The sequence below is a fragment of the Anser anser genome, assembly GCF_964211835.1.
Source record: "Anser anser genome assembly, chromosome: 23".
Classification (NCBI taxonomy): Eukaryota; Metazoa; Chordata; class Aves; order Anseriformes; family Anatidae; genus Anser; species Anser anser.
In genome coordinates, this window is record NC_139744.1 from 3,143,308 (window position 1) to 3,160,933 (window position 17,626).

The window sequence follows — 17,626 nt, forward strand, 5'->3', positions numbered from 1 at the left end:
CCAGCCCGGTCCCAGAGGGTTTGGATGCTGGGGTGCCAGAGGGTGTCCCTGCGGGACCTAGAGCCAGGCTGCAGGGGATGGGACGGGATGGCATGGCATGGCATGGCATGAGACAGGATGGTCTTCCCACGCTGGAGCCTGACTCAGCACCGCAGAGACCCCAGCAATGCCACGTCCCCCTGGGGCAGCTCCCCACAGCCCCTCCTGGCAGTGCCCAGGGGGACTTTTGCACCCGAGAGCCGTCGGGGAGGCAGCGATCCCATCCACCCTGCTCCTTCTGCGACTCCTAGGCGCCTCTTAATAGGACTTTAATTATACATTTACCATCTCCATTTTTTTCTCCCTCTCTCTCTCCCCTGAGTTCAGCTTCCCCAGCGACGTAAATACCCCGCGCGTGCTGCGGGGACTGTCAGCTCCTCTAATGACCACCTGCGAGTGTGCTGGGGAGGAGGACGGTGGCGTGGGGACACTCTAGGTGACACCACCCCAGCTGGCTCAGCAGCAGTGTCCCTGAGCCTGGGACGAGCGGCTGTGCCTCCAGGCCCTGGGGACACGGCTGTCGGGGGACAGATGAGGAGAGCCCAGGTGCTGCATGGTGACTGAGAGGCAGGGTTGGTCCTGTGCAGCAGGATGATGCTACCAGGTGGCTGGTAGCCCTAAGCGTGAGCTAGCCATCCCTACCAGAGCCACTCCGCGTGCCCCATAAGGTGTCTGATGTCCGTGGCACTGTCAGGTCACCTTCCAAAGCCACACGTCCTTCCCTTGCAGCCCTTTGCGGGAACCAAGCCCTCTGCTGCAGGCTGGAGCTTCCCAGCTCAGCTGAGCATCTCTCGGCACCGCTCCACCAGCGAGCGCCGCGGGCTCAGCCTGCTGTGAACCAGGGGGGAGGATTGGGCCCTTTCCTGCTGCCGGGCAAGACCCCAACTCCCCTCTTCAGGCAAAAACTCACACTGATAGTTTTGCTGAAGTCGAGCCTGGGAATTTGGCCCCGGAGGCTTAAATAATTCTTTCTAGATGGTACACTCAGAGAACAGCAACAACAACAAGAAAAAAAAAACAACACACCAAAACAAGCCAAAACCCAAACAAACTGCAAACAGCAATATGAGAGGAACAATTTCTTTTACCACTAATTTTCTCTCTGTTAATTAGCAAGAATGTGGGGTCGCTGATTATAATGCTCTCGATGCCTCTCCAAACCCACGCGTCCCAGCTGGGGCCAACGAGCGACCACACAATGCGGAGCCTCCACGGGTCCCCTTCGGAGCCACGGTGTCACGGGGCAGAGAGGGAAGGATGGGCTCCAAACCCTGCCTGGGTTCTGGGCTCGGGGATCCGCTGTGCTGCTGCCTCTTTCGGGGGTAAGCGGAGGATGCTGCTGATGGTTTTGTCTGAGGCTTGGCCCAAGTCTGCTCCCGATGAAGCTCCTTGTGGGCAGCAAAGGAGGAGAAGGCTGTTAACGCAGTGTTTCTCATCAGTGCTAAAATATAGAGCTGGAATATGGAGGATGCAATGGGTCTGACCTTGGGAGCTTCTCCCTAACACTGTGCTCCACGCTGAGGGATGGGCTGGAGACATTCATTCCCCCGAGGACTCACACGGCCACTGTCTCTGGCACCTTCCAGCAACAAACCCACAGGATCAAGTCGCTGGAATGGCTTGGAAAACACCCATTGCTCCGGAGATGTTGAAGCTTTGCCGATTTATTGCTCTTTTCCCTCTTAAAAATTCCTGAAATAATTTTTTTTCAGAGCCTTAACCACCAAAAAGAAAAGGACACTTTGGAGCACTGCTTTTAGTTAAAGCACCGAGGGACTTGGTGCGTGCGTGTGCTTGGGGTTTTGGTGGAAGGCTTGGGTTTTCGCCAAATATGGGAAATGTCAGCAGAATATATATTTTTCTCTCCAAGTGTTTGCTGAAAAGTTTCTGTTCCATCAGTAGAACGTCACAGCGGTCTTCCCCCTTCTTCTGTTCACCTGCTCGTGGACCTTTTAGCCGCGGGGCTCTGGCGTGGTTCCTGGCTTGGCCGAGCAGCGAGCATCCCCCGTGGCCACAAACCACGGCTGGATCCGGGTCCGGCTCGCGGCTGCTCCGAAAGCACTTTCTGATAAATCCAGATCCTGGGAAGGGGAACGGGGAAATCGCTCGTTTATTTTTGGCAGAGGGGGAAGGTGCAGGGGGAGGGCTCGGCTCCCCCCAGGTGTCCTCTTTGGCAGTTGGAGTGAGCACCGCAGGGTTCCTGCTGCTTGGTCCCCACAACCTGGGCAACAAAGCAATTTTCTGTCATCAGCCCTGCAAAGTGCTCCCCGATGAGGACCGAGCACGCTCAGCCGCAAGCTTGAGCCCTTCCTGTCGGCTCTTTAAATGTTCAGCAAATTCTTCCCCAAAACACAAAGCCCTTGGCATGTCCCATGGCACAGCCAGCACCACGCAATGGATGTAGAGGATGCAAGGTCGTCCACGCTCTCGCCATCCCATGCATGTGTCCGCCTGCAAACACAGCTTCTTCAAGGCTGGGGGTCCCAGGGATTCCTAAACAGGGGCTTTAGCTGTCACCCTGTGGCATCTGAATGGGGAAAACAGCCCCAGCAGCTGGGGGCAACCCCAGTGTGCGCTCCGCCCCAAGTCTCCCCGCTTGCTGCCAGCTTTCCCCGACCTGAGATCAGATCATTTCGTGCCATTTCCCGGCACCAAACCCCGAGGGCACGGGCTCCTCTGTGGGTCTTGGTTCCAGCACAGCACCTGATCCGCCCCCCCCAGGTTCCTGCATTGCTCCCAGGCGTCCCGGGCAGGGGCCAGGTTTCAGGGGAAGCGCTGCCGCTTCTGCCTGGTGCTTTTAAAACCAGGACAAAACCACCCAACAGGTGGGGTGCCGCCCCCAGCCCTTCTGCCCCAACAAAATGCTTCGCTTTGAGAAAATGGAAGGGTTTTATTCCACTTATTGATATTTTTTTTTGCTTGTAGCTTGCTTTCAAAGTGAAAACTCACATCTTTTCAGTGCAGATAAGTGTCCACAGCAGTTCTTCTTCCCAGAAACTCAGCTCTCCCTCCCACTTCACCTCTCGGATTTTTCCTCCCACTTATCCTCGGAGCATCCTCCTGTGACTGTCCCAGCACCAGCAGGTCTGCACCCAGCACCCAGAGCCACCTTTAGGTGTCTGTGTGATGCTGGTGCGCGTGACACCGGCGGTGGCTCTGCTGTGGGGCACCCGCAGGGATCCAGCCCCGCGCTGCCAGAGGACGTCTCAGCCACAGCTTTCAAATCTCCAGCGAGGACATTAGAAAAACAAACCAAAAAAAAAAAAAAAAGAAAAAGAAAGAAAGAAAGAAAATGAATAACAACAACAAAATCTGTGGTTTTAAATTCCATCCTTGGCTAAGTCCCTTTCCAGAGAAACATGTCAACATAGGCTGCAGCCAGCGGGCTGGAGCGGGATGCTCGGGGGGGACACAAGGGTTTGGGCTCCTTTGCCCCAGTGCGGGGCATTTCCCAGGGGGAACAGGATGGTGTCACCCCATGGGATCCGCATCCACACCGGGACCTCTGGCCTCCGCAAGAGGAGGACGAGGGGATGGTCGGGTGCCCACGGGCATGGCTGGGAGCAGAAGCAGTACATGTCAGGGCATCCCCATGTCTCCAAAAGCATCGCATTAAATCCCCCTCCGCATCCCAGTGTGCCAGTCCAGATGCTGGTGAGGTGGTAGAGGAGGTGCTGCCCCTTGCAGCACCAAACGCAACGTTCATAAAGTGTCTGCTTTAGAGACCTGTGCCTGCGAGAGATTATTTTAAAACAAATTAATCAGGGTTTATTGGATCAGGTTCTCCATGAAGAGGCCAGCACTTGATTATCTCCTTGTTTAAAGGCTGCATCGAGCTATTACTAGCTGCCTCGCTAGGCTGTTAAAGTTACAAACCCTTAATGGGTCTCACGAAGGGGAAAATGACACCGTCCCAAGCGAGGAGCCAGAGATGGGGAAGGAAAAGTCCATTTCTGCAAGGAAGAGTCCCCTGGAAATATTGTAGAAAGGCTGGGCCAGATCTTAATTGGGCTTGCTTTTAGGCTCAACCTTAGAGGGAAATTACCCCTCCAAACAGCCACCTAAAAAATAATATATCTAAATCAATATTTCTCATTTAAATGCACTGCTGGCAACACAATAAATTCCAGTTCTCCTTTTTTATCTGCTCCACCCAGAAAGAGGCATCCTGCACCACTCCAGCAAAGGCAGGGATGGGGAAGAGCATCAAGCAGCGCGATTTTAGGAGCGCGGCGTGAGCAAACCTTTAACTCTTAAGTTTGGGGGAAAAAGGGGGAAAAAAAGAAACACATTGCAATGAAAATATCATTTTCACCGTCCCCTTTCCAGCCATGCACTGACTCCGGCGCTCTGCAGCTCGCTGCTTGTAGGGTGATGTGAAATGAATGAGGGTTAAAAAGCCTCTTTAACTGGTGCTCTTGTCAAATTAGCAGGGCAAGGCGCTGAGGCTGGGGCTAATGAATGGAATAATTGATTAAATATGTCATATTTCTGCCTAGCAGGTTCACACCTTCCCCAAAGGTTTCCAGATGGGGCATAATTATCCCCCAAACTGGCTTCACACGCCAGGGCGCAAGAGGGGTAACAGTGACACGGGGAATTTCAACAGCAGAAAATTGCTCCCACAATTAAACCCAGGCACTTCATAAACTCACCGAGGAACAGCGGGAACAGGGAGAGACCCTTTTGGGTTCGGTGCCAGGCAGGAACAGCTCCCGTGACCCCGTGGCGCGACGCCGGTGGAGATTTTCAGCCCTTTGTGCACTGATGGGGGAGCAAAGCCGGCGCCAGCTTTGCTTGCTCCGACCGGGTGCCACGGAGGGAAACTTCCCCGGGTGTTTGCTCCCTCGTTTGTCTGTCTCGGGAGGGCCCAAGGGCTGAGGCGATGTAAATCAGTGGCACAGCATGCCCCTCGGAGCAGTGCTGCTGATTTACATCGCCCGGTCCTTTTTGAATTTTGATTTCCAGCCAGCGATCCCTACGAAAATCAAACCCAGACCGGAGCCAGGTCCTGGAAAATATTTTCGGTTCAAACCCAAAACATTGCCTTTATTAAGGGTGGGAGGGAGGGGAGGATTACTCGTTTTCAGAGTTTTTAACATATATATGATTTCATCCCAGCTCTAAGCAGTGACGGAGCAGGGCACAAATCCCGGCTGCAGCGGAGGTCTCGGCTCTTCTTATTCACACCGAGCACAGCCACGATGCTGGGCAATGTTATTTCAACCAGCACCGAAAAGCCAGGCTGGGGCTGGGGCGCTTCCATCATCTCCTGTTCCTGGAGAGAGGCTGGGGAGGGCTTTACAAAGATTTTAGGGAAAAAAAAAAAAGACTTGTTATCAGCATCCTGGGCATTTCTGTAGCATTTCTGCGTGTGATCTGTCCTGTTTAGAAGGAGCAGTGGAAGTTTTCATGACCAGTGGCTGAGGGCTGCAAAATTTGGGACAAGCAATTTCTCAGCATCTTTTTGTTTCTTTCTTTCTTTGCAGAAAAGCTGCTTCAAAGCCTCCGCCCTTTGGAGATTTCCCTGCAAAGGTAAAAAGGGGAAACAAAAGTGTTGAATGTGAACTTTCTCTTCCCTCGTGTCCCTCTGAAGCTGCCCGGTCGAAGCAGGTCCCAGCCCCGGTGTGCCAGCCACCTCACTGTCACCTCCGGGGGCCAGGGGGACGTGTTCGGCTCGTCTCCTGCCAGGCATTCCCATCTCACATCGCTCACTCCACGATTCCCTGCACGTGGAGCAGCTCACGGCTGCTTTGGGGACGTCTCACACTGCCCAGGTCCAAATCCTGCTCCCACTCGTGTCAGTGCTGCCCTGTGGGGCAGGATCAGGCCCTGGGGAATCATCCTTCCCCCCTCATCATCCTCACCTTGCATCGCAAACCCCCTTCACCCGCCTCACCCCCTCATAGGGTGCCCGTTGCATTTCCCCCTAAAAAAAAAAAGACGAAAAACCCCAGGAAAGGCAGCGCGAGCAGCCCGTCCCCTGTCTCCCCGCGCTCCCCCTCGGTTACGGAGGGCTCGGCGCGGGGCTGGAGATAGCGCGCTTGTTCGTTAGCGCGGCAGCGGTGGCGTGTGGGAGGGCAGACGCCAGGCTGTCTGCTCCCACTTTGTTCGGCTTGTTATTAACTTCTCCTTGGGCTGCCATTAACCCACAATTCCTGTACTTGGCTTCAGGCTTTCCCCGCGCCGCTCTATCTCTCCAGCGCGTAATTACAGCTGTTGGGATCTCCCTTTATCTCGGGCGATCTTGGAGGTTTGTTACCTGGCACATGCTTTCCTGCCCCCCCCCCCCCCCATCCCCGCTCCCTGCGCACCCTTCTCCCTCCCTGCACCCCTTTAATCCTTCCTGCTTTCATCAGCCAGTGGCAGCGAGCCGGCAGGTAAAATCCCGGAGCCTCCGACGTTTCAGCTTCGCAGCAGCAGCCACGACGAAGCTGGGCTCGTCCCATGTCCCGCGGGGACACCAAAGCCCCCTCACCGGGCAGGGAAACAGCAGAGGGACCTGCAGGGGGACGTGGCCGCAACCCCCCCCCCCCCCATCGCGTGGGGCTCGGCGTGTGTCAGCACCTTCCAGCCCCGAGACCGAGACTTTTAATTGTCTCCGAGCACGGCCTTGATTTATTTTTTTAATTTAATACGAGTTGACTCGATGTATTTGTTTTGGCAGCGGGTTACCCTCAAACCCCAAACCCTGCTAAAACAGCATGTGCTGCGCCTTCCAGCCCGCGCGGAGCCCAGCGCCGGGGCTGGGTCTAACCCGGGGACGTGCGCCCGGCGCTGCCCTGTGGGCAGGTGCCTGGGTGCCACCAGCTCCTGCCCTCGAGCTGCGGGAGCTGCTGGGAGCCAGACCCGGCTGCGGGGTGGCGGGGACGTTTGTCACAGCCTGGAGGGTTGGGGCTGGTTGCTTACCCCATCTCCCAGGGGATCGTGGTGCAGAAAGCGCTGTCCGTGCGCCCACCCCGGGTGGAGACCTTGGGGCTGGCAGCTGGGGCTCGGGGATGCTCCAATCGACACCTTCAGATGCCCAACCCGAAACTCTTCCTGTGCGAGGCTGGTGCGGAGGCTGGGTGCTGCCAGGGAGGAGGAGATGGGCTGCACCAGGGTCACCTCAGCCTTGGTGCTGCCCCATGGTCCCCCCTGGCTGAGGGGACCCATGCGCTCTCCACCAGGCACAGTGGTTTGGGACCCCAGCGCAGCATCCCTCGTGGCATCGCCGGTGAAACTTGCATTTGCCCAAGGTGGGGATTTGGCTCTCCTTCCACCAGAAGCCATATATTGCCCCAAAACACACGGGGGGACACCAGCACCCAGTGCGGAGAACTCCCTGGGACCTGCCAGGGTGCAGCCACACTGGGGTGCGAGGCTCTTGTGGTCCCCTCGTGCCACCTAGAAGTGCCAGGGGACCAAACCTGTCCCTAAAACATCTAAGGAAACACCAAAGCAGAAGGGTGGGAAGGGGTCCAGGTGCCCTGAGCCTTCAGACCCCCTGGTGCCCCCGTCCAGCCCTGGGAGCCACCCGGCCACCACACACAGCCTCTGCAGCGGGGAGGACGCAGCCTCCACCTCCATCTCCCTCCCGTCCTCGGCACCGGGGCGCGGAGCACCGGGGGGGAGCGAGTGCTCGGGGAGCGGAGCCGCCGGTCGCGCACCCCGGCAAGCCGGCACCCGTCCCCGGGAGAGCTGAGTCACCCCGGCAGGGAAAGTGCGGAGCCGGGACAGACGCAGATCGGCGGAGGCTCGCTTTGATACTCGCGGCCGCCACACTTTGCCCCCGGTGCCGGCCACGCCAGGCTCCCAGGGATGACTCGGCCGGGCAGGGCTGGCGAACATCTGGATTTCTCCTTTTTATTTTATTTTTTTTTAATGCTGCTTTCCCCCCGCTTTTGCTTGGGTGGGGTTGGAGGATTTTCCACGTTTGCCCCCGGAGTTTGGTGGCCTGGGCAGAGACGTCAGAGCAGCCCCTCTCCGAGCCAAAATTGAGATTTTGGGGGGATTTTGAGCCAGGATCTCCCTTGGGCACTTGGTCCAGCTCCGCGCTGGGATGGAGAGGTGCTGGGACCCCAGAGCCTGCCCGGCACTGAGGGGCTGCTCTGTGGGTCCGTCCGTGCTGGCCCCGATCCCTGTGGGGTTGTGAGCCTTTAAGGAGATGTTTGGGATGGGGAGGGATGGCAGGAGGCCATGAGAGGATCGGCCGCAGGTCAGAGTTGTTTTATTTGGAGTCTGGGATGGGAGAGCAGTCCCAGTGTGTCCGAGGGTTAGTGAGGAGCTCGGCTATTTATATCAGAGCTGCCGGCCCATGCACTGAGTGACTCAGCCTCGGCACGATGGCGAGATGGAAACATGTTTTGAAGATGGTCTAATGGGAGGGTGGGGATGGGGGACCCTCCCTGCCAGCATCCCCGGCCACTGTCACCCCGCTCCCCCGGGGCCGCCCCTCCCAGGCAAACCCCGCATGGGGCAGCTGCTGAGATTTGGCACACTGGTGGCCAGCGTGGGCCACCCGGCTCCCCGCTGCGTCACCCGCAGTGTCCCCAAACCCATCACCGCAGTGCAGCCGGGGGTGGCAGGGAGGGACCCGGACCCCCATCCAGGGCTTGACGTGAGACCTGGGATTTCGGGAGGTGCAAACCCTCGCTGCCAAGCACTGGGGGTGTCCCCAGTGGTGGAGGTGACAGTGCTGGGGGTTGTGCTCCCCCTCGGCTGGTGGCCCCGTGGAGACTCCGTGCACCCTGCTGGGGTCAGGGCTCCCTGGGGGCAGTGGCAGGGAGCGGCCGGGCAGGTCGGTGCCTGCAGCTGGGAGCGGAGCCCCGCGGGGTCCGGGCGCTGCGGCGCCATGGGAAGGGGCCCCCATCTGCCAGGGCTGGGGGCTCCCACCCTGGGTGCCCTCCCCAGCAGCTGGCAGACACGGAGATGCAGGGCCTCGTGTCCGTCCCTCGGCCCGGTGTCTGTCCTTCCAGCTGTCCCGTGTCCATCCATCCTTCTCTTGTGCCCTGCTGTGTCCCCATGTCCCCAGGTGCTCCTTTTCCCCTTTGTCCCCTGTGGCCCCAGGGCTGCCCTGCTGCCCCACCAAGGGACTGTGCGCCCCCCCGGGGGGGCTGCCATCCGCCTCCTGTGCCCTCAAAGGAGGGGGCTCCCCCAAAAAAATCAGTGCCCCCCGCTGCAGACTGCCGCACGCTGATGACAAGACCCCCCCGGGGGTCTCAGCCAGGATACTGGGGGGGGGACCACGGTGCCTCCGCCCCCCCCGAGCTCCCCTCTCCTCACTGGGTGCCGCGCAGCCGGGTTGGGGGGACCCCGAGTTCAGGGGGGGCTCCGAGGGGGTACCCCCGAGGGGATGTGTTAGGGGGCATCCAGGGGGCTGCCCCCCCCCCCGGGGGGGGCCGTGACGTCACGGGGCGGGGCTCGGCGGGGCGGGGCGGGCAGGGGATCCCCCGGGCGCGGGGCCGCGGTGCGGCAGCGCGGAGCCCGTCGGGGGGGGGCGCGGGGCTCGGAGCGGTGCTGCGGGCTCCGGGGGCTGCCCGCTCCCCGGCCCGGCCCGGCCCGGCTCGGCCCGGCTCGGCTCGGCTCGGTTCACCATGACCATGAGCTCCGTAGCCGAGAGTTTGCTGGGCTCCGACCCTTCCAAAGCTTCTTTCCTGGAGCTCGGCCACCCCTCGCCGCCGCACTACCCGCTGCACGGCCTCCACCCCGCCGGCCACCCCCAGCACGACCCGCCGCCCTTCGCTTCCTACGGTCGGCCCGGGTCCTACCCTTACACCGGCGGGGCCCCCCCGCCGCCCCACGGCGGCCCCTACCTGCCCTACCCGCCCGCCGGCGCCCAGCATCCCCCGGCCGGGCTGGCCCACGGCGCCAGGCTGCAGGACGCAGGTAAGGCGGCCGCGGGGTGCTCGGCGCTGCGCACCCGGTCCTGGCGTCCCCCTCCCTGTCCCGACCCCCTTCCCGATCCCGCTCCCGGTCCCCGTCCCGGTCCTGGCCCCGCCGAGCCAGCGCGGAGCCGCCGGGAGCGCAGCCGCCGCCGTCGGAAGCGCGCCGGGAGCGCGCAGCCACCAGTGGGCAGCGTGGGTGTGGGGGGCTCGGAGAGGCGGGAGGGGATCCCCCCCCATACCCCCCCGGGGGAGACCCAAAGGGGGCTGGGGGTGATGCCCCCCCGGTGCTAGCCCCGCCTCGGTAGTTGCAGGACCCCCTCGGGGGGGTGGGCGCTGAGCCCCCGTTGCTCGTGTCCTGTGCTGTCCTGTCTCAGCCCCCCCCCGCTGCACTGATTCTGTACCCCCCCCCCTTCCAGCTTCTCCCCTCTGCAGCCCCCTGCCCCATCGCAGCCCCGCTCTGGTCCGGTTTCCCCCAGAGCTGCTGCAGGACGCTGCCTGCTGAGCCACCCCGGAGAGAAGTGGCCCCCGGGTTCACCGTGGGGGGGTCGTGAGTATGGCTCAGCCCCCGGGACCCCGGCCCTGTCCCCCCCCCGGCCCTCCCCTGGGGGAGTGGGGCTGTGTATGGGGCGTACGGGGCTGTGCAGACACACCTGTTGCCCCGTGCTTGCCCAGTGTCCTACTGAGCCCAGGGACCACGGGGTCCCCGGTGTCACCTCGGTGTCCCCCATCTCCATGCCTGGCATGTTTTGGTCCCCACCGAGCCCCACGTCCCCAGAAGCCCCAGGGATGCTCAAAGCCACAGCAGGGGTGGGCAGCGCAGACCTTGTGGCCAGGGGCTGCCCGGGGGGGGAGCAGCACACCCACTGTACGGCTTCTGCCCCCCATCACCTCTGCTCCCCATCACCTTGCAGGGCCCTGCCGGCCCCCCCCGGCGGGTGCATGGCCCTGCGGCCTGCCCGCTTTTGGGGCCCTGACTGCACATCGCTGTGCCTCCTGGTTCCCCTTTGCGTTACGTGGAGGCTTGAAGCAGCAGGGCAGAAGCAGTTCCTGCTGCTCACCCCCTCCCCAAAAATATATCCAAAAAAAAGCAAGACCCAGTGCAGCCCCCGGGGTCAGGGCGGGAGGGGTGCTCTGTTGTCCTCCCGTGGTGGTGTAACCCTCTGCTCCTCTCCTCCCCCAAGAGCACGACAAGCCCCCGGCCATCGCCAACGGGGAGCTGCGCATCAACGGCAAGGGGAAGAAGCTCCGCAAGCCCCGCACCATCTACTCCAGCCTGCAGCTGCAGGCCCTCAACCAGCGCTTCCAGCAGACCCAGTACCTGGCGCTGCCCGAGCGCGCCGAGCTGGCCGCCCAGCTGGGGCTCACCCAGACCCAGGTACGGCCACGGCGTCCCCAAAACCCTGCCGCCAGCACTGCCACGGCACGGCGGGGGGTGGGGATGGATGCGCCACGCACGTGGCTCGTCCCCCGTCTCCGCTCCGGGAGCGACTCCGGATTAAGGCTGTGCGCTTGGAGCCGTGCCGAGCCGAGCCGTGCCGCGGCGGGCAGCCGGCGCCGGCAGGCCCCGCGGCTCGGGTCCGGGGCGCCCCTGCTCGCACCTCCCAGAGGCACCCGGGACTTTCCCAGCCCCGGAGCCTGGCTGCCGGCCCAGCCGTGCCCGGCGCTGGGCGGCCCCGCGCCGCGGGACGGGGCGAGTGGGTTTTTGAAGGCGATGGGGAGAGACAGGCAGGCGGCAGCGGTGCAGCCCGGAGCCAGGGGCGAAGCGAGCTCATAAAGCCGGGGAAGAGGAGGCAAGTGGGAACCTGCCGGCAGCGCGGGGGGGACCGCGGGGAGGAATGAGCGGGGCCACCACCCCAGCCGCCGCGCGGCGGGGCCCCACCGTGCCGCACCCCGGCCCAGCCCCGGCACCCGCGCTGGGTTTGGTGGGGGCACAGCCCGAGCCAGGGGGACACGTGGGGACACAGGCGGACGTGCACGGCTGGAGACTCGTGGGTTGCTCTCCGTTTATCACACGCTACCCTGGTTTTATAGCCGCGTTCTCCTCCGGCTCCCCATAGCGGATTCTCTAGTGGCTTGTAAAGGGTTGGGCTCAGCCCATAAGACCCCCGTGCTGGGCCAGCTGTGCCCCTGGGAAAGGGCAGGTGGTGTCCTAGGTGGGGGAGACAAGGACTGCAGAGGGGGTCTGCAAAATATCGGCGCTAGGGGTCTATGGGGGGACGACGCTGTGCTCCCTGCATCCCTTGCTCACCCCGCTCTCGCCCGCAGGTGAAGATCTGGTTCCAGAACAAGCGCTCCAAGTACAAGAAGATCATGAAGCAGGGCTCGAGCGTGCCCGATGGGGAGCATCTCCACACCTCCTCCTCGCTCTCCCCCTGCTCCCCCAACATCCCCCCGCTCTGGGACATCCCCGTGCCAGGCAAGGGGCCCCCCCTGGCCCCCAGCAACTACATCAGCAGCTTCGGAGCCTGGTACCAGCCGCACCCGCAGGACGCGATGCCCCGGGGTCCCATGATGTGATGCCGCCATGGCTCCAGCACCCACCGGCTCCAGGAGGGCCAGCATGGGGGGGGGACGTGCCGCCACCCTCCCCCGAGGGGCCGGGGAGCCCAGCAATGCCCTGGGGGACCCCAGCGAATGGAGGATGAAGAAGAGGAGGAGGAGGAAGGTGACCGCTGTCTGCAGGGAACTGAGGACCGCCCGCCCCGTCGCGGTCTGAAGCGAGACGGCTCCGGCACAAAGCCCCGGTGCGCCCGTCCTGGCGGGACAGGACTTGGCCACAGCCCCGGGTCCCTCTGTTCATGGACACCAGGGGGGGCGGGGGACCCTGAGAGGGGCTGGAAGGGTGGGGAGTCCCCAGACCCCCCCCCCAAAAAAAAAACAAAGCCTGGCTTTATTTATAAACACCGTCCGTTACTGTATGTGCCCCCCGTTATAAATGGGCTGTACAATTGTAAAGTAAAGACTGCTCCTCAGTACCTGCTGCTACATTTGGGGGGGTTCCCTGCTTTAAGGGGGGGGTGGGACACTTCGATCCCTGTCCTCAGAGGCTCCCGTCTGCAGGTGAAGTGGCCCCACGGGGTGGGGGCACCCAAGCAGGGGTCTGGGGCTCCTCCCGCCCAGCTCCACATCTGCGCGGGACCCGCCGCTGTTTTCAGCCCTGCTCCTCCGAAATGGAGGCGCAATTATAGTAATTGGGGGCCCCTAAGTGAGGGGCTTCTCGCCGCCTCCTTGGGGTAATTACGGGCAATTTGCAGCTGTTGAAGATGTCTCCCTTAATAGGGGTGGGAGAAGGAGGGTGGGGGGCACGGGGCAGGTTGGGGACCCTGGGGTTACTGCCCCGCTCCTCCTGGCCCCGACACTTTGGGAGCAGGGGATCTTTTTCAGCTGCAGGTTTTCCGGAGATACACCTCTCCCTTTATCCTTTTCAGAGGCCAGGACCTGGCTAGAAAACGTTTTATGGTTATTTTCTGCTTTCCCCAGTCCTGCTTGGTGCTTGTGCTGCAGGACCACCTGCTGCATCCCCGCCTGTGTCGGCTGTGGATGGGACGGGACCCGCAGTGGGGCTCTGCCCAGCAGAGATTTGGGGCTGCGGCACGCCCGTACCTGGGTTTGCTGCATGGCACAAATGGGCTGGGTGCCCGATACCCCCACATTTTATTTCCCCGCTGAAAGCATCGCTACCTGCCTCGAGGACCCGTGCTTCCCGACCCTTCGTCCCGCTCCCTTCACTGCAGCATTTCAGTTCAGGGGTGGCAAGGTTGCGGACGGCACAATTCCGTGCATGGCTCTGTTTGCTCCATGCATTCAGCAGTGCTTGGGGCCAGATTTTTTTTCCAAAACCTTTGGCTCCCACCTGAGGAGCTGGGTTTGCGAGTGATCGGCCGATAGCTGGGAGATGGGCAGGTCGGGATGGGACCTGAGCGCGGGGACAGCATGCCCCGAGGCTCCTGGGGCAGCACCGGGTACCGAGATCTATTCCTGTGCCGGGGATTTGGGCTGCTGGCAGTCACGTGCTGGTGACCCTGTGGGGACGCAGGGCTCCAAACCCCAGCGTGGGTGCACTTGTCCCCAAGCTGTGCCCTGGGATGGCCACCAGCACCCTGCAAGGGTGGCACTGGGGGGACGTGAAGCCCACGGTGCAGCCAGCCCCATGGCTGGGACCAAGCCCCGACGCACGGTGCCTCCTGTACGGGGGGACAGTGTCCCCAGGGGGGTTACAATTTCTCGTACAGAGACTGGGGAAGACCCAGCCCCTCGCAGGGTGGGATTGTCCCCGGGCAGGAGCTCTGTGACTTTCCTTTGAGTGTTATTTTCTGGCTATGGGAAGGGGCTGAAACATGGCACCGGCTGCACCGGCAGCTCGGGGTGCTGGTCACCGAGCACCAGCCGTTTGCACTTGGGGGGAACCCGCTGATGGCAGTGGGGTTGGAGGGAACTCAGCACCTTTCTGTGCCCAGGAAGGGAAGGATCCGGCCCGCAGGGACGTGTACGGGCCGGCCGAGAGGTCTGCCCCCGTGCCACGACGTGCGCTGCCGCTTCCCCTCTTTGATATCCGTTCCCGGGCTGGGGGAACGCGGGCGGCAGCGGCCACGGCTCCCGCTCAGCTTTCCCGACGGATGTGCTGCCAAGGACCTGCAGCCAGAGCCGCTCGCAGGTCCCGTCTTGCAGCAGGCGCTGGCTCCCGGGATCCTGCCCGCCCGGTGCTCGCGGCTGCCCTGCACCGAGCCTCGCTCATAGCAGTGCCGTCACCCCCCCTCTGCGCTGGCACCTGGGGGGTCACAGCCCGCTCAGGGCACCCATGGGTGCAGGCGACTTGTGTTATGTGTGAAACGGTGTCAGTTTGTCCCCTTTGATGCAAAAAAAGGTGTTCGTGCCCCGGTTCTGCTCGGGATGCTCCTGCAGAGAAAGGGATGGGGTCTGCAACCCAAGGAGGGGGGGCTTGGGGGGCTTTTCTGCCCTTTCCTCTGCACTCGGACAGGACCACGATCCTGCTTTCTGCTGCGCACCAGGAGAGGGGTAGCGTTTCCAGCACAGCATCACTAAAGCTGGTCTTTGCTCCTCTCATCAGCCAGGAGCATCCTTGGCTTGGGAAGGCTCTGAAAAGGCCAAGAGCCCAAGAACATCCCGCTCTGAAAGGGATCAAGCCATTGACTGGGAGAAATCCCTTCCAGATTCCCTTCCCTGGGAATGGGGACGTCTCTGGGCTTGTTTGGGTCCCTCTTTCCTCCACCAGCCCAGGCTGGGTGTCCAACCTGCCCCCTTCAGATTGCCAGGGGATGTTTGGGCAGCTTCGTGTCCCCTTTCTGTCCCCAACCCCACCTGCGCAGGGTGATGCTGGCTCTGCTGGTGCTTCACCCAGGGTACAAAGGGAACCGAGATGTCCTTGAAGCCACCCGAGACCATTTCTCTCCTATTTTCCAGGTCCAACGACGGTGGCCAAGCCCCAGCCAGCGGCGATGCCGCAGTTGCCTCGTGTCCCTCCTCGGCGCTCCGGCTGCCGCGTGCCGGGTTAGCCAAGAGCCAGGGAGGCGATGAAGACATCGCGGATGCCAGGCCGGGCCGTGGGCGGGTGGCTGCCCCCGCTCTTTGTGCTGGCAGCGGCGTGACGCAAGCGGCTGGAAGCGGCGTGTTGCAACGGGGCAGGAAACGCGCGCCGCGCTGGGAGGGCTGCGCGCCGGGGCTTGTGCGCGCGGTCGTGGGGCAGAGCAGTGTGGGGACACCGGCGGGCACCCGGCCCTGCTCCCGACAGCTTGGACCCACGGGGGCTGGGAACCAGCTCTGAGCCTTCGTTGTGCCCGTGGCCAATGGCAAAATGCTCTCTGTGGGGTTGGGGCTGCCCAGCATCCCCATCCCGGTACCCTCTGGTGCTGCTCTCCATCCCCTATGCTGGTGGTGGAGGATAACTGGGATAACTGGGATAAGCAATATTGGGGTTTCTGGGGTAAAGGAGGGTCACTTTGTTCCCAAACTGGGTGACAAATGCTGGGAGGAGTGTGGTGGGGGGGGCATGGGGCAATGACCTGCCTACGCTCTTCTGCTTTTGGGAGGATGCAGGGGCAGGAGGAGAGGGCTTGTCCCTGGAGAGGGACATCCAGGTCCTGTGGCTGCTTTTGGGGGGATCTGGGGGTCTTGGCCACCTCTGGGCCCAGGGCTGGTGGAGCTGCAGTTGATGCTGGTGTTGCCCCCCCCTTGTCTGTGGGGAGGAAAAGGGGGGAAAACAGCCAGGAGGCGCCGTGCCTGGCTCCGTCGGGCAGGTGCAAAGGGGGCTCCAGCTCCTGGCACCCACGGCACGGGCACCCCCGGCCCCATGCAGGACCTGCTCTGCAGCTGGGGTGTCGGGGCTGGCTGGAGGAGCCCGGTTTGCAGGCACTGCCGCCGGAGGGGAGCAGGATTAGCGCCTGTCCGCGGGCAGAGATGCGCCCAGCCTTTATATAATCCACGAATATGTAATCTTCTTTCTTTTTTTTTTTTTTTTCCCTAAATTAAAAAAAAAAAAAAAGGGCCAGCTCATGACATGCTTCTCACTCCAGGCAACGCCGCTCGGTTTCCTCCTCTCCCAACCCGCCCGCCGCCTCCTTGCTCTTGCTGGCAGCCTACCCCTAATAAAACGCAGTGTCTCCAGCGTGTCTGCCCGCCTGCCGGCTGTGGGTCGGGTTTGCACGCAGCCTCCAACCCCAACCCCAACCCCAAGCGCTCGGGGACCAGGGGCTGGCAGCTCCCCTTAACCCTTCGCAGCCAGCCTGGACGCGCAGACGCCCGTTTGGGGACACCCGAGGTCCCTCTGCAGCCATGGCTGGAGGGGACAAGGTGGGGACGAGGTGATGGGGATGAGTTGGGGACCTCGCGGGTGCAGCCCGCTCGGAGAAGTCCCCGCTGGTGCAAGGTGCGGGGACAGCCCCTGCGTGTCCTCGATCATTTCAAGGGGGACGTGGGGACTGCTGTGGGTGCGCTGGAAGCTGGCTGCATCCCGGCCGTGCCCGCGGTGCAGAGGGACCAGACCAAGGGGGCTGGGTGGGGGCTTTGGGGGACCCCATCCATGGCCACCGGGGACCAGGGCAGGCGCACGGAGGCTCAAGGGGCTGGTGGTGCCGGCACGGCACCGGGCACGGCTGTCCCACAGCAGCACGGCAGCGGGCAGAGGTCCCCGCCAGCCCCTGCTCACGCAGTGACCCCAAAGGGGACTCCGGGACAGGCCACCTGCCCTCCCAGTTTGCACGGCTCAGAGCCTACTGGCTCCCAGTAAGCACAGTGGAAGGGAAGCGGCGCGGCTCCGCGGCATTTTGGAGGCGGCTCTGCAGAGCAGGAATACAATTTTTTTTTTCCCAAAAAAAGTTCTCTTCCCACAAAGAGGTGGTCAGGGGGAGCCAGAAGTGGACATTCCCGTCACCTTGCCACTGTCACGCCAGGTCCCCAGCCGTCCCCAGCTGTCCCCAGAACAGGGGACGCGGGGCTGAACGCGAAATTCCCTATCCCAGAAAACTCCTCTGCGGCCGGGGTGCTCCCCGCTCGCTGGCAAACCTACCCCCAAAATAGCGTTGGGACAGCCTTAAAATTCAAAGTACTTTTATTAACATTCGCAGATCAGCTCCTGTTTGCTAAGAAAGCAGCAAAGGGGGCTCGGAGGAAGCCCCTGTCCTCAGAGGGAGCAATCACCAGCCAGGTTGGTCTTAAAAAAAACGCAAACAAACAAACAAACAAAAAAAAAAACAGAACGAAACAGC

General features: G+C 62.1%; 1 protein-coding gene across 2 annotated transcripts; it reads left to right on the forward strand.

Annotated features, from left to right (window-relative positions):
• Positions 1 to 5,584: 5,584 nt before the first annotated feature.
• On the forward strand, positions 5,585 to 12,880 carry DLX4 (distal-less homeobox 4). 2 transcript variants are annotated; one of them, XM_083809100.1, is made up of 4 exons: positions 5,585 to 6,292; positions 6,399 to 9,906; positions 11,087 to 11,695; positions 12,171 to 12,306. In XM_083809100.1, exons 2-3 carry the CDS (start codon positions 9,615 to 9,617, stop codon positions 11,677 to 11,679), a joined length of 885 nt encoding a protein of 294 aa, XP_083665226.1. In that variant the 5' UTR covers positions 5,585 to 6,292; positions 6,399 to 9,614; the 3' UTR covers positions 11,680 to 11,695; positions 12,171 to 12,306. The 2 variants fall into 2 exon arrangements, with proteins under 2 accessions (XP_083665226.1, XP_083665227.1); XM_083809101.1 differs by lacking the exon at positions 5,585 to 6,292 and having other exon boundaries at positions 9,449 to 9,906; positions 11,087 to 11,280; positions 12,171 to 12,880.
• Positions 12,881 to 17,626: the final 4,746 nt, after the last annotated feature.